The 25272-nt window shown below is 31.8% G+C and overlaps 1 protein-coding gene across 2 annotated transcripts in view; it reads right to left on the bottom strand.

Moving 5' to 3' along the window:
- LOC135963212 (mitochondrial import inner membrane translocase subunit Tim17-B) overlaps positions 1-25272 on the bottom strand; it is a 112749-nt gene that overhangs the window by 39048 nt on the left and 48429 nt on the right. For both annotated transcript variants that reach the window (XM_065514978.1, XM_065514977.1), the window contains exon 3: positions 21303-21480. In XM_065514978.1, coding sequence (XP_065371050.1) covers positions 21303-21480 — 178 coding nt within the window. The remainder of the gene's footprint in view (positions 1-21302; positions 21481-25272) is intronic.

The following is a 25272-nucleotide window of genomic DNA, read 5'->3' as shown; positions in this document are numbered from 1 at the left end:
ATATTTAGAAAGCCTGGACGCAACCCCGCAATCGGATTACTCATTATGGCGAGCAACAAAAAGTCTTAAAAGACCTGTCATATGTAAGCCCCCCTTGCGAAATTCAAGTGGTGGTTGGGCAAGAAATGATACTGAAAAAGGGAATCTGTTTGTTAAACATTTGAAAAACGTATTTACACCGAATACATCAAATGAAGCAATTGAGTTGCCACCTGTTGTACCCCATTTTGGAGCAGCCGTACCCCTACGTTTTGAGATTCGAGAGATCGAAAAGGCTATTGTTGATTTAAACTCCAAGAAAGCACCTGGTATGGACAAAATCAGTAACAAGATGCTTATGGAGCTACCCCGGATAGCAATAAAAATAATTCTTTTTATTTTTAATGCTATATTACGCTTTGAATATTATCCTCCAGAATGGAAGGTTTCACTGGTTACCATGATACCTAAGCCGGGAAAAGATCACACAAAAGTAGAATCATACAGACCAATAAGCCTATTTTCTAATAGACTTCCCATAGACTTGTAAATATTGTAAGAAAAGCGTTTGAGGAAAAGAAATAATGTTCCGCTCTCTTTATTGACATTTCTCAAGCGTTTGATAAAGTATGGCATGATGGTTTAATATACAAACTGAGTCAAAATTTACCCGCAAACACACATAAGCTATTGGAAAGCTATTTAACTGGTCGAACAACCCATTGAAGCTGGAGTCCCCCAAGGCAGTATCCTGGTACCCTTTTTATATTTGATATATTCGTCTGATATGCCAACTAACAATCGCACTCATACATCAACATTTGCTGATGATACTGCTATTCTAAGCATTCATGAAAACCCTCAAGAAGCGTCTCGTTACTTACAAAATCACATATTTGAATTAGAAAAATGGTTAAAACAATGGAAAATTAAAGTCAACGAGCAAAAATGTACACACATTACATTTACATTGCGTAGAGAATCATGCCCCCCTATTCATATCAATAACCAAACAATAATTCAACAATCGGAAGTGAAATACCTCGGAATACATCTCGATCGTCGCCTTACATGGAAAAGTCATATAGATGCAAAGTTGACTCAAATGAAATTGAAATCAATTCAAATTAATTGGTTTATTGGCAGAAACTCCACGCTTAGTTTAGATTGTAAACTTCTTCTTTACAACATGATCATAAAACCGATATGGTGTTATGGCATACAGCTATGGGGCACGGCATCAGCGTCAAATGTTGAAAAGATCCAAAGACGCCAAAACAAGTTTTTAAGAATTATCACAGTTGCCCCCTGGTATATCAAAAACGCGAATATACACAAAGATCTAAACGTGCTCCTTGTAAAAACTGAGATCACGAAAAATGTAGAAATATATTTAAAAAAACTTGAAATTCACCCAAACCCACTGGCCCGCAACATATTAAATAACCGTGGCCACACTCGGCCAAGTTAATAAAAGCTAAATGAATAAACAATTTTTCGTATAAGATTTGAAGTACTTATTGTTAGTTCATGAATGAAGATACAATAAATAAAAAATAAAGACATAAATCACATCGCCTAATTTCATTGAGATCGGTCCATAATTAGTCATCATTCACGAAAATAAATTATTAAAATTTTAAAAGAAACATCATTTTGGTCATTTACTTAGTGTAGGGAATTACATGGTCGGGCTTGACCGACCATACTTTCTTACTTGTTTTTAAAAAATTTGTTGCAATTGAATTTTTTTGTGCAGACTTTCTGATAATTTAATGAAGTACTTTTTTAGTTTAAATAAGTAGTTGTTAGTAATTAAAATAAAAAACATACAAAATATAAAAATACCTGTAACTGCTTTTATTTAAAATAATAAGACACATAGCATGATTGGAGCAACAAGAATTTGTATATTCGTTATACACTCGTTGAATGCTTGTAAGGCATTAATTTATTTATTAAAACTAAAAACTTAAGAACTAAACACTAAAATCTAAAAACTAATCTAGATTACATACGTACGTGATAATACACATGCGATTTATATATTATCCCTATCAATGCGTGTGGTAAACGTACACATACGAATGATAAGAATATTTTACTTAACCAAGTGTGAAATGAAAAGGGTCTTATTTACCATATCTTTCGTATATAAAGGTTGTTTTTATATTTTACCTATTATACGCATGTTCTTTTTTTTAACGTTTATTTATTTATTGAATCTGCCTTACTTAGGCCTGACAATAAGTAATAAAATCTTATAACTAAAATTAAAACTAAATGCTCTCTGACGGGAGCGTTGATGTTCATATGGGCCACATCTTAGCGGGGTGGTAGATCGGCTCTACGAAGCCTTGATCTTATTTGGGTCTGTGTGAGATGTCTTGCATGCGGATTCGGGTGGTTCCGCAATTTCATGATGTATTTCTCACTGACATTCTTGAATTCATCTTTAACTAACGGTACTTGTAGGTCTCTGTGGATGTTCTCATTTCTTATGTACCAAGGTGCACCTGTTATTGTCCTAAGAATTCTCGATTGGGCCCTCTGTATAAGTTCAATACTGGAATTACTGGCCGTTCCCCACAATTGGATTCCATATGTCCAGATTGGTTTTAAAACACATTTATACAGGATGACTTTATAGTCAAGGCTTAATTTTGATTGGTGATTGAGTAACCAGTGAAGGCTAGAGGCTCTTAACGTCATGTGAAGTCTCTTGGCTTCTATATGACGACGCCAAGTAAGTCGTCTATCCAAGTGAATACCAAGGTATGTAACAGTATCTGTCTGTGGAATGTTTATGTTATTTAGTGTGCTAGGTGGACAGTCACACCTTCTGAGAGTAAATGTGATGTGTTTACTTTTGAGTTCATTTACTCGTATTCTCCAGTTATTCAACCATATCTCCACGAGTCTCAGATAATTGGCCAATTTCGTAGAAGCTACTTGCGGATCTGCATGTGAGCTAAGTATTGCCGTATCATCAGCGAATGTTGATATGGTAAGTCTATCAAGTTGGTCCGAGAACACTTCCCTGTGGAACACCAGAATTAATTTCATAATTTCCTGTTACATAATCGCAATATTTCACTCTAAAAACTCGGTCTGATATGTATGACTCCAGCAATCGATGCGTACTTGGTGGCAGTAGACACCTTATGCCATACCTTGTCGAAGGCCTGGGCGATGTCCAAAAAGATAGCACAGCAGTATTTTTTATTATCAAAAGATTTTCTGATCTCTCCAGTCAATCGATTAACTTGTTCAATGGTTCCATGTTGTTCACGAAAACCAAATTGATGAACTGGGATAATATTTTGGTTATTTAAGTATGGCATAATTTTACATTGCAATATTTTCTCAAATAACTTTGATATGCATGGCAGTAGACTTATAGGTCTGTATGAAGACGGCATTGTTAAATCTTTTCCTGGTTTAGGTATCATTATGATCTGAGCAATTTTCCAATTAATTGGGAAAACGCCTAGTCTAATGATCGCAGAAAACAATACAGATAGCACGATTATACCTACATTCGGTAGGTTTTTAATCATGGATGGTGTAATTTTGTCATATCCTGGAGATTTTTTTGTATTTATGTTATTTTTGATAACTTTTCGAACGTCCTCGGGACTTACTCTGATATGATCATCCGCTGTCTCATGAACAGGAGGATTTTCCAGTACAAAATTATTGTTGGGTGGATTTGGCTTAAATACATTACGTAGGTGCTCGGCAAAAATTAATGCTTTGTCCTTAGCATTTCTTGCCCAATTACCGTCAGATTTTCTCAACGGAGTTTTTCCCTCTACCGGTGGTTTGATGTTACGTGTGGCTTTCCAAAGAGAAAAGTTCGTATGTTTAGTATTCGTCAAACTCTCAATGTATCTTCCATTTCTGCGATCCTCTTCTAAACAAAGGGCTCTCTTCAGTCTTCTAGTAGCGATGGACAGCCTCTGCTTTGCAGCAGGTGATCTATTTTGTTGCCACTCTCTTCTAAGCTTTCTCTTTTCGATAAGCAATTGTTCAATATCTGAATTGGAAATATGCATTTTTGGCTTTCTAGAGATCTCGATCCGTGAATGATCCAGAGCCGAAATAATTAATGACGTGAAGTCATTGACGCATTCGTATATCTCTCCCTCACACTGTATATTTGGATTTGTGTGGATATGGCTACTGATAAACTTTTTGTATTTAAGCCAATTTGTTTTGTAAAACGGAATATTTTCAGGAGATTTTGATATATTTTTCCCATAATAGGTGACTATTACGGGTGAATGGTCGGAAGATAAATCAAAGGATATTTCCGTAGATATTGATTTTCGATCTACATTTCTGGATATGGCAAAGTCTATAAGGTCAGGAATCTTCCTAGGATCAGTAGGCCAGTATGTTGGTTGGCCAGGGGATATGACATCCAAGCAATTCTTACTGTCAACTAGGGCTTTGTAGAGCTGTCTTACTCTAGGGTTAATTAGCCGTGAACCCCAGTATGTGTGTTTCGCATTGTAATCACCACATGCCAGGAAACGATCTCCTAGAGTTTCAAAGAATTCTTCAAATTTGTCCTTAGTCATCGAAAATCGTGGGGCAATATTGAAAATTGAACTCACTGTAAGATTTCCAAATAAACATTCCAGTCGTATGGAAGTTGCTTGCATATATTCTTTTGAAAATTCATCTAGGGCATAATGTTTTAAACCGCTTTTAATCAAGATACCAGTACCACCATGAGCTTTTCCGTCGGGATGATTTGTGTTATGGAATGAAAATCCTGGAATATTAAAGTTGTATCTATTTGTAAGGTGTGTCTCAGAAATTAACATCGACGTCTTTATTTATCATAAAATTATAAACCTCAGATTTATGTTGGTTCAAACCGTTTGCATTCCAAAAACAAACTTTCAAGAAACTCTTTTTTTGATAGGAGGATTTGAAGCATTTGGTTCTGCGCTCTCAAAAGCTCTTGTATTGTGTTTTGCATGGTTGACATTATGTTAGTCATGTTTTGATTAAGAGAGGTAATATTTTGTGTAAGCGCTTGTAACAGGTTTTCTAACCCTCCCGTATTTTGGGGTATATTAGGCTGCTTATTTTCTGACTTCAAAACACCAGCGTAAGAGCTGGTTCCAGATTTAGCCGTGTTTAATTGTGGGAAATTTGCATTCATTATCATAGAGTTTTTATTTTCATTATTACGGACTACTGAATTTACTGGTGTAGGAAAATCTATGTTAACCGCAGATGGAACAAAAAAGTCATCTCTCTTTGGTTGACGCCTCTCTCTCAATCTTTTTAATAATTCTTTGTAAACTGGGTACCCGATAATTCGCCGTACGGTCGCCACCACATTTTCCACATTTCTTTTTGAGACCTTTTTGGATAATATCACATTGTGATGAAGAATGCAAGTCTCCGCATGCAATACATACAGTACGTAGGGTACAATAATTTCTCGTATGTCCAAACTCTTGACAGTTACCACACTGGACAGGTCGATTTCGCTTGAGAGGTTCCTCTACAGTTATTCTACGATTCAGTAAATAACGAAGAGAGTATATTGGGTGAGTTTCATTCCCTTTTAGTTTTTTATCATCTGGATCTAACTCTACTCTAAACTTTGGTTGAGGAGTTTTGTCTCTATTAAATATATTTATTACTACTTTCGTTTTATAGCCCAATTCTTCCAGGGCCTCCTTGATTTCGTTAGGTTATACACTGGACTCTATACCCTTTATGACCACTATAAGAACCTTACTACTTTTCAGCTATGTGTAGAAATTTTTCTTGCCGTCGTTTAAGTATTGAGAGATTTTTCTATAATCCTCCTCAGTGTATATGACTATTTTTGTTTCATGCACACCACCTTTTCTTATTGGGACGATGTGAAAATTATTTTTTCCAACCAGATCAATTAATATTTTTACCAAATTATTGGAACTAGGTTCCCGAAGGAAAATTGGTGGTGGCTTTAATGGTTTCTGATTAGAATTACCATTTTTAACAGACTGAATATTGTCATCTTCACTCAAAAGCGCGTAACGATTATTATTCAAGGGACTTGTAGTAAGTTTCTGCTTTTTAACAGGTGTCTCCTTTTTTTGTGGACTTAAAATTCTTTTATTAATACTTATGTATATAAGCATACCTGGTAATACTGCTGGTTTAGTTGTGGTTACATTTTTTACATCCTTTGGAATGGCTCCCTTCGATGCCATTATTACTACTTACGGTTTTATTAGTGTTAATTACACTTGTGCTCTCACTAGAATTGGTTTTCTGTGGTTTATTTAAAGCTTGTGTATACATGTTTAACTCTGATGTTGTTGTTGTGTTTAACATAGGCGTGTTGTTCTTTATATTGGAATCTTTTGTATTCTCTTTTGTGCTATATTCTATACAATAATTTTTTGGTGCTATTGATTGCATATTATTTGCATCATATAATTGAAGAGCGGGGGAACAAGAGCGAGCTCTCTCAATAGGTTTGGCGGTTAAATAATGTTTGTTGTAATTGCGATCAGTTATATTTTTTTGATCACTCTCCCCGCTGAGAAATATGTATGCATTTCTGCCGTTTAATCTGAGCCTAGCAGTCTCATCATGAGAACTCATATGCTCTTTCACTCAAATCAAAAGAAAAGGAACACAAACACACTTTCTTATTAATTTAAATCTATTTTTGATAATTTAACAATTTTTTTTTGCACTATTTGTTAGTTTTTTTTACACTGTTTTAGGTGCACAATTGATTTTTTATTATTATTTTTCTCTAAGCGTCCAAATCGCAAAATATTGTATATATGTATTTTTAATTTTAAATATCTTTAACACTTTTAATTTCAATAAAAGTACGGAGGGAGCTAAAAACACGTCTGTCTCTTAAGAAAGAAAAAATAATAAATGAGAAAAAATAATAAATGAAGAAAAAATAATACGCATGTGTAACATAAATCATATTATTAGGAATATATGTATATAAAATAAAAAATAGTTTAATGAATGCTATGTTCAAGTAATTTGAACATAGCATAAAGTGTGCTTTGAAAATATTATTTTTTAATATATTTCTAGTCATTGTAATTCAGATGAGAAAATTTAGTTTCAATATCTCAAGCAGTTTTCATTTTATATATCTGTGGTCATAAGCAATAACCACCTAAGTCGACTTAAGAAAGATTTGAGTTGTATATGCTACATTATTCTGTTCATAGAACTGTATGAATACGTGAAAGCCCTACTTTCCTAACTTTCTTATTTAAAAAGTTATCAATTAAGTCCTAAGGAAGACTAATGCATTTACAATAAGCGCCAAAATATACTTAAGAAAATATTTAATTATATTTTATTTTGTTTAAATAGCTTATAATGACTTTAGTTGTTATTGTATATTTTCCACGAAATAAATTTTCATAAATAAGAGTGCTGTTATAAGAGCCAAACTAAAGATAAGCGATTATTGCAAATTGGCTTAATTACTTGACATGTCAATTTTTAAATATGTAATAACATCTTAACTCAACATATGCCAAGCAACAATTAAAACACTTATTTTCAACAAACGCCTAATCCAATATTTGCATTTGTTTTTATTAAATACTAGCTGAACCCGGTCCGCGTTGCTGGCCCTTAGAAAACATCTGTTTTATATTGCATCTCGATTTTAATATACAGTGTCGGATAAAGTCGGTGATCCAACCTTCAATGTTAATACATGTAGTGGCATTTCAGCTGGTTCCAATGAATTAAAAAATTTAGTATGGAAATTTCTTATTCATGTACCTAATATGCAAGAGTAAACAAAATTGTTTATCACATACCGAAAATCAAAAATCTAACTTTACACTGTTACACAAGAGGCTTTTCTGAAGATTCCGTGAAAATTTCATCAAAATCGGTCCAGCCATTTTTGAGTCCATACGGAACATACATACACACATCCATTTTTATGAAATATATTTGATATTTGATTGCATTATATTTTTTCTAATGCACTCTTTTATTTTTTTCAGAAACGCTTTTATAAATATAAATTGCTTTTTCTCAAAAACATGGTTTTTGAATTAGGCAGTTATTGCTTGTAACCACAGATATATACACACAGTTACTAAAGTATACGTACGATTTACTTTTACGTTATTGCTTGTAACCACAGATCTATACACACAGTTACTAAAGTATACGTACTATTTACTTTTAGGGCCTTTTTTAAAAAATCTATATATTTAAAAATACAAGGCCTGTCTCATTCATTCACTCATGACTGTTTAGTCAGTGAAAAAGTGAGTGAATGAATGAGTCAGGCCTTGTATTTTTAAATATATAGATGCTTATTGGTCGTTATCTCTTGTGTCAAGAAGGTAAACGTATAATTATAGAAGGTGATGAGTGTTGGGTGCAGAACATAAGGAAAATTAATTTTGCAGAAGATTTGACAGTTAATGAGGGTGAACAATTCCAGACGATACTTGATAATAATGGAACCTGTTTTTCTGATAACGTAGGCGAATTAGGTAAATGCAATTTGGTGAAAATTAACATTGAGGTAAATAGGGTCGATCCAATATGCTCGGAACCGTACTGGATCCCATTAGCAAAACGTCCTATTGTATCATAAAAACAACAGTCGTACTCTACGTTGTTGAGCGAGTCAACCAATCCGAAGGTATGGGATACATCGTTACCGACATTGCAAGGTCCAATTGATTCGCAAAAGAACGCAAATTCTGGATTCAGCCCTAATAAACTAATCTTCGATTACAAGCCCATCGATTTAGTACAGAATCGAATACTAGCTGCCATGAAAGGTGGAAAAGGAAACACGGCCGACCTATTCCTTATGACGAAGGTGATTTGGTTCTTATTCGACAAGGAAACGCGAACCTAAATATAAGGGCCCGTACCAGATGTCGCGAGTCCTTGAGAACGATCGCTACCTTATAGAAGATATTCCTGGTTTAGAAATGATGAGCTTGATGATATTGATGTGAAGGAAGTCGAGGACGACTTATAATCAGGGTTGGCCGAGCTGTCAACCCTGAAACCACCACTCTAATAGACAACCCTGACAAACATGAAATATGCAACTCTGTCGTTTGGCGTCTCTGAATTTTTGAATAAAACCGTGATATAAAATTGGTGCATGTAGTAAGCTTTCAATTAGGATAAAATATTCGTTAATTTTCTTTTTTTCATTGATTGTTTTTAGTAATAATACATTTTTGAAGATAAGAACTAGTTTTTAGAGAAAAAATGTATATCTGATTCTAGTAAATTTAAATTAAGCTAAAATGTATTAATGTACAAACTTTTTTATATAGTTTATTTCAATTATTATTAAAAGTATTCGAATGACGAATATTCTGTGATAAAAAAAAACATCACTGTTATATGAGGGGCTTAGAGAACAAGGGGTTCAAGTGCCTTTTTTTCTAAAATTGAGTTAACATATGGAGTTAGTAGATGAAGTTCAGAGAAGTTCATAGCACAAGAGTTGAATTTCGAATTCTCATCCGTTAGCGAGATATGGCGACCAAAGCTTGCACTTGTGATTAAAATACCTGTTTCGCTTGGAGCACAAGGGGTACATGTGCACTTAAACCCCTTGTGCTCTAAGCAAATATTAAAATGCATGTTTCACATGGCCTGAATGAGTGAATTCAGATAAGTGATCAGCTAAAATCCAGGGAGTAATTCCATCACTTGTTATCAAAGCACCTGTTCAAATACCTTAGTGAAATTTGTGGATTATTTGCCAAAAAAAAGTAACATAAAATAATGGAATCGAGTATATTAATAATGGTTGATTGTCTATTATTTTTGGTACGTAAAACCATTAAAAATTAGTGAATCTGAAAATTCTGAATCTGATCATCTCATACAAAGATAATCTTATGAATGTGCAAGAAAACTTCACCCAATAAACATGAAAGCTCGAAATGTTGGCCGAGCCGTGCAGTTACTATCCCAACTTCCTCCAAAAAACAGCATCAAACCCATAAAGTTCCAGAAATTCAAGAACCTACAGGATATTATTTGCTATATGCCACCAATTTACAATGAATGGTTTAAAGCACTTCCTCACGATAGAATGGAAGATATCCCGGAAAGAATCGAAAGTCAAAGTGAGGATGAAGATGATCCTGATGATGTCATGGAACCTGATTATGACGACTAAAAAATTTAACAAAGAACTATAAAAGCGTTTCTTAATAAAATGTTATTTAATAAAATTTAGTCTATTTGTTTTCTTATTAGGTAATTTATAATTTTTTTTAAAAAAATTAAAGCACAAGGGGTATATGTGCGACTTTCCTTACTTCAAGTTAATTTTTGGGTATTTCTATATATAAAAGATGCTATTTTTTTATCGTGTTAGATTAAAATATATCTCAGGATCTCTATTAATTAAAAAGTAATATTCCAGATAGCATCTAACATTTTTTATTGTAAATTAACTTTAACCTCTTTTTTCTCATTATTAAACATTAGTCACTTTTTTGACATTTTTATTGACATTTTGTTAAATTTTAACAAAATTTAATGAATTTCTATGTGGAAACACACAGTTATAAATCCGGAGTGGGTATATTAGATAGTGTGGACCTTCTTCCACAATGTTTACACATTTTATTACTATATAGCGTTGCAGGTTAAAAGTAAATGACAAAAATGCCTCACTGCCGGAGGAATATCAAACAAAATCATATACTATTAAAATGGAACTTATTCGCCAGCGGAGTGGATATTGTGTTTAGCAATTGCAATAGTATCGTCTGTTATTCCAAATTTATCTTTAAAATCCTCTTTTTTAAGATAAAAAGGATTCCTTAAAATAGGTTTAAAGTAGGGTTGAACCATTATTAAATTTCATATATTTAACAATGGTTTACTACAGGTGTTTTAAGCTAATTTTCGTTTTTGGATATACTTTTATCGAATTTAGCTTAACAACGGTTAGTAAGCATGTTGTAAGTTTTTTTTGCATAAGACTGTAAATGTTTTGTTTTAATTAAAATAAAAGCGTATCGAGAATTATTTAATCAGTCAATCAATCAGTTGACACAAGTATACACTGGTAATGCAGTTGATGTCTTTAATTAACGATGCTTTAAATTAGACTCACTCGTATAGTATTCTCACGGCCAATTTATATACGCTGCATCCATCTAGAAAGCTCTATTCAAACTAGAGTATTCGAATTCTAGAGCTTTCGATGTTAATCATTAATCATTTAGTGTTGCCATACTTACAAACAATGCGCAAAGCTTTCATTCAATGTTGTATGTTCCACAGCTATGTTAAAGTTTGAGAAGCACTGCTGCTTGAGATCTATTATGCAACTTTAAACCAGCCGTTAAAATCGTTATATTTGAATTCCGAGATTTTTTAATTTTAAATCCCGGTATTTTCCAAATCGCGTTTTTCATAAATAAATAGTGGAAATTGTAATTTGTGTGTGCCTTTTTCATGCATTTTGACATTATACATGCCTGAATATCGCAGTGATATTTAGAAAAGGTGGCTGCTACAACATAGTTAATAAAGGAAAGGTGTATTTTTGGATTTCCTTGAGTGGGGTACTGGAAAATCTATTTTTCATAATTTTTTCTTAAGTTATCAATTAAAATCCTCTTCAAACGAAATTGATTTTATCTCAGATGAGGAGCTCGAACGAAATGAAAATATTTCGATTGCTCAAAGGCTAAAAGATATTATTAATAAATACAAAAGCCCTCAAATAACAATAACGATACCAAATTATAATGCTGATTTGCAATTTGCAACAGATATATATGATTTTATTTCTGAAGGACCAAGAGGAAAATACTTGCAGATTTGTTACAAGTATTTGCAAACGGCTTTGCCAATGTGAAAGATGGAATGTGAAAGATATTTTTCGGCAGCAGCATATGTCGGAAACAATATTCGTTCCAGAGTGGCAGATTAAACCATAGATGAAATAGTATTTTTAAGAAGCTATTTAAAATAAACACTAATTTTTTACTAAGGTACTGTCTGTTTTTACCATTATGTATATTATGCCGGGCCGATATGTATGGACGATCAAAAAGTAAAAAATCGTATAGCAGTTTTTTTATTGGATAAAAGACGAAATGCGCAAGATAGGATTTGATTTTAGACCTATGGTTTCTTGGGGAAACTTTCTTAGAATTTTCCGTAGATTGCGTTTCTGCTATACGATTTTTTACTTTTTGATCGTCCATACAAATCGAACCAGCCTAATATTCATATTTATATACATATGTACACTAGAGTGACAGCCGATTTTTTTTTTAGATTTCAAAGAGTGGAATATTGTGACACTAGGCCTAAAAGTTAAGTGCTGAAAATTTGGGCCAAATCGGACAACGATTTCTGGACGCGCATCGAGGTCAAAGTTCAGATAAATGCTAAATTTTACTATTTATATGGAATAAATAGGTAAATCTCGTTAACTTTCTGCATTGTTTTCTAGAAATATGTAGATTTATTATTAATGAATATTACATTAAATTTTTTTTTTTTTGGAAATTGGGCCTGTGTCTGTGTTTGCTACTAAAAAAATACTTTTGCAATTGAATGCAAAATAATCGAAATGTGTACGTAATTTCGTTGTAATGAGATATAAATGACAAAATTTTGTTAAAAATGGTAAAGTTATTACAAATTCGCCAGATCATTAACGTGTCTCAAGCCACTTGAACTAGAATTTTAGGAAAAAAATTAACATATTTCAAGAAAAATTAAAATAAAAGCTAATTTTTATTTAAAATATATCCGCATTTACTTGTGTATGAGTTTTTGTCTTCGTATGATACCGTTAATCTATTCGCAGGTATAACCAAAAAAATATTTTTTTAACGGCTGTTTCGAATCTCCATTTTCAAATTATTAAAAATTTTGTTAAACAAATTTCAGAATTTTTCGATCATCACATTATGATTTATTGAGATCATAATAGGGAATAAAAATATGAAAAAATTATGTCAATATCTGTTACAGTTTTTCCGTACCTGCGATTTAAATTTTGCGATTTTCAAGAAAAACTATTTTTTTGTCCATATTTTGGCGAATGAGGCCAATTTTTTTACTGTTATGCATTTTAAGTAAAATCTATTCATAATATTATAGCCCTGGTAGTTTTAAATATTGTCTGAAAGTTTTACTAAAAGCGGATAACGTTAACCTTTTTTTTAAAAATTTTTAAAAATGGAGATTCGAAACAGGCGTTAAAAAAAATTTTTTTTGGTCACAGCTGCGAATAGGTTAACGGTATCCTACGAAGACAAAAACTCATACACAAGTAAATAGGATATATTTTAAATAAAAATTAGATTTTATTTTAATTTTTCTCCAAATATGTTAATTTTGTTTCCTAAATTTCTTGTTCAAGTGGCCTGAGACACTTTAATGGTCTGGCGAATTTGTAATAACTTTACCATTTTTTAACCAAATTTTGTCATTTATATCTCATTACAACGATAATTAATTACACATTTTGATTCTTTTGCATTCAATTGCAAAAGTCTTTTTTTAGTAGCAAAATTTATAAAAAAAAACTTAAAATTTTAAATACAGGGTCAATTTCCAAAAATTTTCTTTTAATGTAATATTCATTAATATAAATTAATCTACATATTCCTAGAAAACAATGCAGAAAGTTAACGAGATTTACCTATTTATTCCATATAAATACAGGTATGTTCTGTAATCCACGTGATTTCAAATCACATACTGTTTTAAAATCACACGTGTGATTTGTGCCTGTTCTGTAAATCACACTGTTATTATATTTTTCGGTGTGATTTTAAATTTTCGAAAGCACAAGAAAACAGCTGATTCGTTTATTTTAAATGTTTTGTTTTGCTAATAATTTTGTAGAAATATTAAAGTGAAAATAAAAAAATGCCTGGAGCTTCTGTTATATCTTTAATGGAATTAAAAAGAATGGAACTACATTTTATAAAAATTTTGCACAAACTATGGCGCAAGCTCAACCACTATGTCAAAAATAAAACAAAACACCAAAGCTGCCACAGTACACAATTGCTTTTGGTTACCACTTGCTTCAACTTTTTTGCATTTTTTTTCCAATTAGCCCAAAAAACTTAACGCATATTGATAACTTATAATATAATCTAACAAATATTATAAATTTTATGACGAATTCTATAATTAATTTAAAGATATTGAACATATTTTAGACAAACAATAAAAAATTTTAGTCCGGCAAGCTTCCATGTATTTTCGAAAATCATAAACAGCTGACAACTGAAAACAAATCTGAAACCACAAAAGAAATCACAAAAGCAAATAAACTTTTTACAGCAGAAAAGGTGTCTCTAGATTTTTATTAAATTTTAGGTGTTTTTTTAATAAAACAAGTAATTCTATAAGAAAATAAAGGACATATTATTTAATTTATTTAATTAATTTATTTTAATATTTTCCATTCAATAGCCGCAGAAATAACCAAGTGATTTGAAAACAAAATTATGTGCTCAGAACACCTTTTATGTGATTTCAAACCACTTTTATAAAATGTGATTTGCAGAACATACCTGATAGTAAAATTTAGCATATATCTGAACTTTGACCTCGATGTGCGTCCAGAAATCGTTGTCCGATTTGGCCCAAATTTTCAGCACTTAACTTTTAGGACTAGTGTCACAATATTCCACCCGGCACTCTTCAAAATTTTAACAAACATTTTTTTCCATACAACTGATTGTCACTCTAATGTACACATGTGGGCAGTAAAATAGGTGTGTGCATTACTTTTTTAAAAAAAGCAATATAAACTGTAAAAATTTACTTCAATAATGAATATTTCGCATTTTTTAAGGAAAACTTTTCTAATATGAAAAGCAAGGATTTCCACTAACGGAAATCTATCCTGTAAAAAATCCTGGAATTTTTTTTAATTTAAATTCCTTTCAGACTTGGACAATAAAATAGGTGTATTGGGAATACTTCAAATTTAAACAAGGATTTGTCGAAGACGGTTGTTGTTTTGGATAAATATTAATTCGGACTGGTTATAGCCGGTATATCCTTTTTATCTTCAGCAGGGACGAAAATACCTTACGATAGGGGTTTACCTGGTAAAAATACCAAATTTTCGGATTTTTTTAAAATTCCTTATCATTACTACAGAAAAACATAGAAATGTGTTTATTTAATTTGTCGCATAGGTTTTCTATTGAATTTCGGGAATTGACTTGGCTACTAAAAAATTTTGAAAATCCAAAACCACGCAGTCCCCAAATTCGATGAGTCCTTGGAGTCATTATTTTGCTGAAGTCTACATTATAGTGGGATATTTTTACTCACAATGTGATAGCATAACTGTTTTCAATAAATCCTTGCACACATAAATATCCATTGTGTTTTTAATAACGGGTATTGGACATATTCTATTCAAAGTAAACCAGCCCCATACCATGAGATTTTTTGACTTTATGCCATCTTCTTGTCTAAACTATGCTTCAATCGCCAAGCAAAACTATTACCTCATATACAAATTTGAGTGAATAAGGAGGATAATTGTTTTAGATATTCCAATCGCTAATTTAACTTCGAGGAATCTGTTTTGGGCCTTTAGGAATGATTTTACCTTCCCAGTTACACTTAAAATCCGTATAGTATTGTTAAAGGACTCTACGATTATCAGCAGCTGGAAAGGTGTTTTTATTTTCTCCATATCTCCTAAAGTTTTGTTTTAGTTAAAATGCCTTTGTAACAAGTTTTATTACCATTCAAAGGATTTGGTAATAATATTTTAAGTTTTTTCTTGTTCCCAGTGCTGAAGAACTAGTTGACGATCATTGACACTAAAAAGATGACCCCGACTCCTCCAAGAGTTTTTAATAAATTTTATTGTGAAATTTATTCGTAATTAGTACGAAGAGAACTCCGTGTGGAGTTTTCAGTCTACCATCGGACGCTTCCCAGGTGGCGGATAGGCGGAGCAATTGCCTTTACATTAGCCCTGACAAATGCTCGAGCGATGTCAATATCTTCAGATACATTTTCTAACAAATGGTCTAAACTTCTTGACATAGCTAGGTTTGAAAAACGGATTGCGCTAGCCAAATATAATAATACTGTGATTCATGATCACAGTAGGATATAATTGATGTTATGATAATGCTATAACTGGCGATACATTTTATACACAGAAAGAATTATTGCTAAAATATTTTCAAACAATCGCCTGTCTGAAACTAATTTTATTTTCTACAAATATTTAGATTCTATTAATGTTTTTGTTTGATTTTTATTTTAAAACAAAACTTGGGATAAAACAACAAAACAAGCATTTAAATAAGGGTATTTGTTGTTATCTTGCGCATCTTACTCACATTTGGAAATTTCGTTTGCATGCGTGTTTTTGTCATGAGTTGATATAATTCTCGTTTGGTTAAAATTATTTTTTGTTTTTGTCAAAGAATTTTAAAAATATGTGAATTGAATGATAAACAGCTAAAAACATTGTTTAATATTTATTTTTTTCTTTACTTTAATATTTTCTTTCTTTATTTTATTATTTGTAGTTTTTTTTTTTATTTTTCAATTTTTGTTTTCTTATATTTTTATTTTCTGACATTTTTATTTTTACAAAATTTTTTTATTGGTTCTATACTAATTTTGTTTAAAAATATTTTTTTGGACCATACAACAATTTTACTGTTTTACTGTACAAATTTTTGTTTGAAACTGTAAATTCAAACAACTTTTTTATTTAATATCATATTTTTTTAATTGAAAAAATATTGATTTTTTTCAATTAAATTTTTGCAAAATTTCTTGTTTGAATTTAAAAATTTTGTGATAGGTCCTAATTCAAACAAAATTTTGTCTGATTGAGCAAATTTCTTTATTGAATCAGAAATTTAATTCTTTCTGTGTAACAAATGGTCGCCTAGTGATAGCACATTCTGTATATTTCTTAGTGTTACGACCCGCGGACCAAAACTATTTTTCCTCTTTCTTTCTTTATCTTGTTTGCAGTCTCATCATGAGAACTCATATGCTCTTTCACTCATATCAAAAAGAAGGAACACAAACACACTTTCATATTAATTTAAATCTATTTTTGAAAAACAATAAAAAAATTTATTTTATACTAGCTGACCCGGTGCGCTTCGCCACCCCAATTAGAAGAGTGAAATAGTACTATTAAGTCTCCCTTTGTGAATCTGATTGTAAATGTATAATTTCATATTTCTGGGTCCATTATTATAGAAAATGTAAAAGAAAGTTACCACTAAAGTCACCCTTTGTGAATTCAAATTCATTCAGAATCATGTGTGCCTAATTTTAAATTTTTAGGTTTATTATTATAAAATATTCAAAAAGTATCATTGCAATAAACAAATAGTACCATTGATTATCACTTTTGAATTCGCACTCACTAAACCATAACCCGTCAAGTTTGAATTTTAAATTTGTATAGCCTTTCCTGTATTATCAACTAATTTTGTTTCTATAACAATTAATATTTAAAAATGATCACAAAACCGAAAAAAATCGAAACCACGGTTTTGAAATTTTTCGGTTTTTTGTAAACTTTAGGTCCATTATTATAGTAAAATCAAAAAAGTACCTATGAGAACAAAGAAAAAGTACCAAGAAGTATGGCCTTGAATTTTCACTCACTTGGGACCATAGACGCCTAATTTCATATTTCTATGTCCATTATTGCAGAAAATTCCATTAGAATATATAAAAAGTACCAAAAAGCGCCCACTTGTGGTTTCCCACTCACTCCCATATAAGCTTAATTTCATGGTTTTAGGTTAATTGGTGAAGAAATTACAAAAAGTCGAATAAAGAAAAAGTACCAAAAAGTCTATCTCTAGAATTCTCACTCACTTAGGACCATATATGCTAAATATCATGTTTCTAAGTTCATTGTTATAGAAAATACAAAAAAGTACCATTAGAATAAAGAAAAAGTACCAAAAAGTCTCCCCCTAGAATTCTCACTCACTTTAGAACATATACGATTCATTTCATATTTGTATGTCCATTATTACAGAAAATTCAAAAAAGTACCGCTACAATATTTTTGTATATTGTAGCGGTACCAAAAATCAGGCACTTGTGGATTCAAACTCACTCCGGTCCATATAAGCTTTATTTCATGTTTCTAGGTTCATTGGTGAAGAAATTACAAAAAGTACCATTCGAATAAAGAAAAAGTACCAAAAAGTCTCCGCCTAAAATTCTCACTGACATAGGACCGTGTATGCTTAATTTCATGTGTATTGTTCTAAAAAATTAAAAAAAGTACCATTATAATAAAAAAAAGTACCATGAAGTATCCGCTTGAATTTTCACTCACATAGGACCATATACGCTTAATTTCATGTTTCTAGGTCCATTATTGTAGAAAATTCAAAAAGTACCATTATAATATAGAAAAAGTAGCAAAAAGCAGACACTTGTGGATTCCCACCCACTCTGGCACATGTAAGCTTTATTTCATGTTTCTAGGTCCATTGGTGAAGAAATTACAAAAAGTACCATTCGATTAAAGAAAAAGTACCAAAAAGTCTACCCCTAAAATTCACACTCACTTAGGACCATATATGCTTAATTTCATGTTTCTAAGTCCATTGTCATATAAAATTAAAAAAGTACCATTAGATGAATAAAAAAGTACCTATAGTTCAGTTCTCACATTTTGGTACCTAAATATTGTACCCTATTCCTAACACAAACTTCACTCAGATACATATCAGCTAACTTTAATGTCGATAAGTGAAATAATTTAAAATATTAAAAAAAGTACCATTAGGAGAAAAGTACCAATTTCCCTTTTCTTCCTTGAAACAATCAAGTTCGAACTTTAAAAATATTCCATTTTGCCAAAATTGTTTATGCTACAGACATGTCTCAAAATATTAAATTCTGTGTTAATATGACCAAGAAAAAATATGTTTTAAAAAAAGTACCAAACTGTTTACCCGGATTTGGCCCAATATACACCTTAGCACTCGAGTTCCAAATAACACCCTGTTAGTTAATTTTTGTACGAATCCAGGAACCAATGTTAAAAAATTATTAAAATTGGCTTAATAATTTCAATAAAATGTATTTTCCCGATTTTATCCCCTTTTTGGTACCTTTTTTATCCCCATTGCTTTGGTAAAATTTAATTCAAATAAATTTCTGTATCGTGGTGGGAGCTCATAATAAAATATTCGTATGTCTATGTCAAATTAAAGAAAAACATATTTTATGAAAAAGTAACAAAAATAAACACAATTTTTATCCCTTAAGGGTTCGAATTTCCAAAAAGTACCAAACTTATATTTTTTATTTTTTGTTAATTAAGGAATACGATTTAAAATTTGTTTCTATGTTTATTGGTTTAAAAGATACATAGGGTGCAAAAAAAGTACCAAAATACAGTTTTTACCCGTTTTCTCCCCTAAAAGTTTCGAATTTCCAAAAAGTACGAAACACCTGTCAGCTTATTTTTTAAATGGAGTAACATGCTATTTTAAGTTTTTTTGTATCTTTATTAGTTTTGAAGATATAAGGTTACAGAATTTTTCCGTTTTTACCCTTTTTTACCCCCTAAACGTTCGAATTTCCAAAAATCCCTTCTTATCGGATCGTTTTGGGAAGGGAGGAACCCATTATATATATATAGATAAACATCTTCAAATCGGATTGGGAAAAAATTTTTGTATAATTTTTCATGTACCCGAGATACCTCACTTTGGGGCCTTGAGGCTCCGCCCATCTTATTGTTTAATGTCCAAATTCAAAACTTAAACTCATCTACACCTCATATATAGTTTTATTAAAATTGGACTGTCGGTTTAGAAGTTATAGATTTATTTACACTTTTTTATTCATTTCCCCCACTGTGGCACACCTCGAAAAAAAGTAAAAAAAACGCCCTAATAACATAAATATCTGAAACGCAAACAGTCATAATGAAAATGATACAAGAGAAGCAAAAAAAAAAATTAAATTATTATTGTAATCATAGTGTGTGTTTGATGTCTGTTAATAAAACTGCTAGTTTTAAAAGAATACCATGCGTTTTGACCAATATATCACAACCAGTGCCCAGTTCAGAATTTTCGGTCAGTTAGGCCGTTTGTAATTTAATTTTTAAACTATTTTGCTATATTAATATTCTAAGACATTTATAATATCGTCCCCTCAATAAAACAATAGTGTATAAGCATATACACCATTATTATTGCATAATAAGAATTTACATAACTGATTCTATATGTGGTCTATATACAGTGGGGAGCTCAAATGAGAACATGTTTATATTTTGTGCACTTTTGTGTAAAACTAAATAAAGCAAATCCAAACATTTTTTCTGTCATTTATTTTATGTCTAATATGTAACAAAATGAATTACAATTCAAAACAAAAAACATCCAGTTCTAAATAAAAAAAGTAATTTTTCAATAGGATGGTGACCCAATGCACACTTCAAAAATCGTAAAGAATGGTGTTCCTAGAAAAATTTCTTATTAATGCAGTTATCAGCTCAATGTCTTGAGTTCAATCCTATTGAGAATTTTTAGTGAATCGTGAATTGGCGGTTGAAACAATACCGATTAACTCCTACCAATTTGTACGAGCCTTAACAGCGGATTGAGCACGAGAGAGAGAATATTCAAAAAAAAGTTAATGAAAAATTTATAGAAAATATGCCAATGCGTGTAAAATTTTATTTACGTAATAAAGAATTTTGAAAATTTTTTTAAAAAATGCAATTCTTCCCTAAAGTTATTGTGGGGTGCAAAATTGAGTACATGCGAGTTATTTTAGTTTGGTCTGTTTTTTTTATTTAGAACTGGATGTTTTTTGTTTTAAATTGTAATTTATTTTGTTAAACATAAAATAAATGACAGAAAAAATTTTTGGATTTGCTTTATTAGTTTTATTTTTATTCCATAAGAAGTGCACAAAATAGAAACATGTACTCATTTGAGCTCCCCACTGTATATGTTGGTGAAATTCTACTTCCACAAAGTGGGTCAAAAGATCAATTGAAATATTACTTTTGTTCTAGATGTCTACTAACACAAAAATTTTAAACTGAATTATTTCGAAATGGCAAAAAAATTATACACTATTGTTTTATTAAGGGGACAATATGTTCCCATTTACACAGTAAGATTTTCCTCTCATAAAAGATAACTTTATGCAAGTTTAAAGAAGAAAAATAAAACTATGCGAGTAAAATCTTACTGTGTAAATGGGGACTATCAATATTTTGCCCCAAATAAATAAAAAAGAATTGACATGTTACAACTTATAATTACCGTTTCTTGCTGCTAATATTCCGCCTGTCGCAAAGCCACTTATTATTGAATTCCATGGATCTTCCTTTTTACGAAAATGTACAAGTGTACAGTCTATGGTACTAAACATACCACCCCACACTGCGAAGTTGCCAGCGATTACGGGAGATCTTATTTTAATTGCCGACAAACTACCAATCTGCAAAAATAAAAAAAAAATGAAAAGAAAAATTATTTGTATATTATATAGGTACTTCTAGTTATATATGTATGTTACACAATTTATTTATTTTTATATCGTATTGATTTTAATGATTTTGCGATATTATAAAGGGTGTTTTATAAGGCGTTTAAATTGAAATAGAGAAAACCGCTTTTAATATATTAATATAAAATATATTGTTACGAAATTGTACTTGAATTCAAATATAACGATTTTAACGGCTGATTTAAAAGTGGCATAATACTTTCAAATAACAGTGCTGTAAAACTGTAACATATCTGTGGGCATTATTAAATAAAAGCTTTCAGTTGATTTGATCGTAAGTTGGCAACGCTGTATTCGATTTCGAATATTCAGTTAAAGAACATTGTAGAAAGTACACCACAGATGGCGTATGTATTAGAAACCTCTAGACATTTAAAGAGAAATCTAGAGTGCAGATGGCAGTGTTATAAATAGTAGCAGAGGTTGCAGTCGTTAGGGAGTTGATCAAAGACGCTTTTCGAATAAACATCATCTGAGTGCCTTAAAGTTTGTTGTGTTTTTTAAATAAATAAAGAGTTGTTACAATTTTTAAACTACTAAACGGCTTTTATTTGCAATCAAAAGTATCCGGTTTATTTAAAGGAAATAAACCAAACGTTTTGAAAAGGTTAAAACGTAACAATATATATAAAATAAATAAAAACAAAATAAATTCAAATTTTAGTGAGACGTACACAGAAAAAAGAAATTCAAAGTTGACATGTCGACTGTTATTGAAATACATTTTTTATTTTTACTCCGAGTTAATTCGTTATTCTGTTTTTATCGGGAAATAAATATAAATTACACCTGTTTTTTATTAACGCGAAAAGACGCTTTTGTTTTAATAATATTATTAAATAAAAAAATCAAAACATAAACTAAAAGCAAAATAAGTAAAGAAAATTCTTTATTTATTTTTGTAACCTCTTTTGTGCATTATCTATTAAATAAAGATCAAGTGTGTTAACTAAATTATTTACAACTACTCTTAAATGAGTCTCTTAAACGAAAACAGTGAGCGAAGGTTAAGTGTAAATGGCAGAAATGCATACGTAACAGTTAAAGCAGATGAAAAAAATATAAACAAAACAAACGGACTGTTAACCGTGCTCGTTCTTGTTCTCCCGCATCGTCAACAAATGATTGTCAAACGAAAGAAAATTCAACAGCTGTACCAGAAAATAACAATCTTTTATTTATGCCTGAAAGTATGCTAGCTATATCAGCTTCAGATACGAAATCCACCACACTGACTACAAATAAAATTAACCCATTAAGTGGCGCTATACTCAAGATTAGCCAACTATTAAATAAAGATAATAAATCCCAAATACAGGTTGGAATGGTCCGGTATATTACAGTATTAAAACGGGCACGATTCATGAAACTAAATACAGGTCAATAGTGAAAACGATTATAGAAAGGTTGTAACATATTTTGGAACTCAAAAGAAAAGTTTTTACACTTATCAGCTGAAAGGAAGTAAGGGTCTACAAGTTGTAATAAAGGGTATTGACTGTAATGTTGAACCACTCGAAATAAAGCAAAGCTTAGAAAATAAAGGCTTTAAGACAAAAAATGTGATAAATATAAGAAATCGCGAAAAATAACCACAACCACTCTTCCGTGTTGAACTTGAACCCGGTGACATAAACCTGAAGAAAAAAATGAAACACATCCCATATATAACCTGAAGTACTTATTACATCGTAAAATTACGGTAGAAGAACCACACAAACGATTTGGCCCCATCCAATGTATGAATTGCCAAGAATATGGACACACCAAGGCATATTGCAAATTGCCACCAGTATGTGTTATTTGCGGGGAGTTGCATAACACTTCCCAATGTAACAAATCCAAACCACACAGCAAACTACAGGGGTTGTCCTGTCTACTCAATTGTTAAAAAATCACAAAGCCAGAAACCAAAGATTTTCCCCGCTCAGCCATTAAATAACATGAATTTGAACTACCCCCCGTTGCAACAGACATATGACAACAAAGTAACATATGTAAATGTACTTAGAAACAACCAAATTCAGACGCAAGTCCGTCAACTCCAAAAAGAAAATATGAACCCAGAGGTAAGAGAGCAAACGCCAATTTTAAATTTTACCCGACTAGAATCTACAATAGAAACTCTTGTGCAATCGGTAAATAACTTTACAAACTCAATGAGTAACATGATGCAAGAAATGCTTAAGAAGTTTATTTCGAATAAATGGATATGTAATATATTGTTACGTTTTAACCTTTTCAAAACGTTTGTTTATTTCCTTTAAATAAACCGGATACTTTTGATTGCAAATAAAAGTCGTTTGGTAGTTTGTAACAACTCTTTATTTATTTAAAATGTACAACAACCACAGAATTAAATAGTCACTCAATGTTTTTATACACGTTTATAAATTCGCAGAAACACAGACACACTTTATAATGTACACGAATTCACTTAAAATACAGCACATTTTAAGGCACTCAGTTGATGTTTATTCAAATAGCGTAACTCACTCACGACTGCAACCTCTGCCACTATTTATAACACTGCCATCTGCACTGTAGATTGCTCTTTAACTGTCAAAGCTCGTATATTCTAGAGCTTTCTAATACATACGCCATGTGTGGTGTACTTTCTACAATGTTCTTTAACTGAATATTCGAATATACGGTCGCAGTAAACAGCGTTGCCATACTTACGATCAATAGTCAACTGAAAGCTTTTATTCAATGTTAATAATGACCACAGATATTTTACAGTTTGAGAGGCACTGCTATTTGAAAGCATTATGCAACTTTTAAATCAGCCGTTAAAATCGTTATATTTGAATTCAAGTACAATTTCGTAACACTGCCCCCCGCTTAAGCCTGTTCGTCCCGAATAGGCATAGACTCACTTCTCCCTTAGGCAGCTAGTCGTTCTAGATGTACGACCTTCATTTCCGATATCAGTCTTCTACATTTCCGTATTCTATAAACCATGTCGCCCAATTTCTTAACTACCCTATGTGGCCCTTTGCAGTGATTCCTTAATTTGGATGACAAACCCTTATTACGTTGTGGGCTATATCTGGTTTTCATTTGTCATTTTTATTCGTCTGCGAACGAGTTCATGCATTTCATTTTCAGCTGAAGCACATTCGCCCACCTTGTAACACGGCCTGATGATCTTTTCACTGCGGGACAGACCACGCACTGCAACAGGAACCATTCCGTCGTTGCACTGTTTAACGAGGGCCTCCATTGTTACATGGCCACTTTTCACATCTGCTGGTTCCAACACCAACCAACCATTGTCTATACAATCCTCCACTTCCTCACGGACCCATACCAAATCCTCTGACTGCGGTGGCAACCTTTTGTGCTCAACAAAAACTAACTTTCTTACTTGAGACTTGCTCTCATATCCGACGTCAAGGGGTATTTTAACATTTCGCCAATTCATGACTTTTTGTCCCATATCCAAAGTAATGCTGTGACTAATCATGAAGTCTGCAGCAATGATTACTTCGTCCACAATATCGGCAACAACAAAGACATGATTTACGCTAATACCACCAATAGTTAGTTTCACATTAACTTTACCATGGACAGCGGCAGGTTCTCCAGTAGCGGTGCGTAGACTTACATTGCAAATTGGTTCCATCGATTTCTTTACTAAATCTGTTCTGACTGCGACGCTCCCGTGTCCATAGTAAGGATGTGCTTCCGACCGTTGATGTACCCACTAGCAGTAAGATT

This window comes from Calliphora vicina, chromosome 1 (assembly GCF_958450345.1).
Source record: "Calliphora vicina chromosome 1, idCalVici1.1, whole genome shotgun sequence".
Taxonomy (NCBI): Eukaryota; Metazoa; Arthropoda; class Insecta; order Diptera; family Calliphoridae; genus Calliphora; species Calliphora vicina.
The sequence above is the reverse complement of the archived record's forward strand: the minus strand, read 5'-3'. Positions and strand labels throughout refer to the sequence as shown.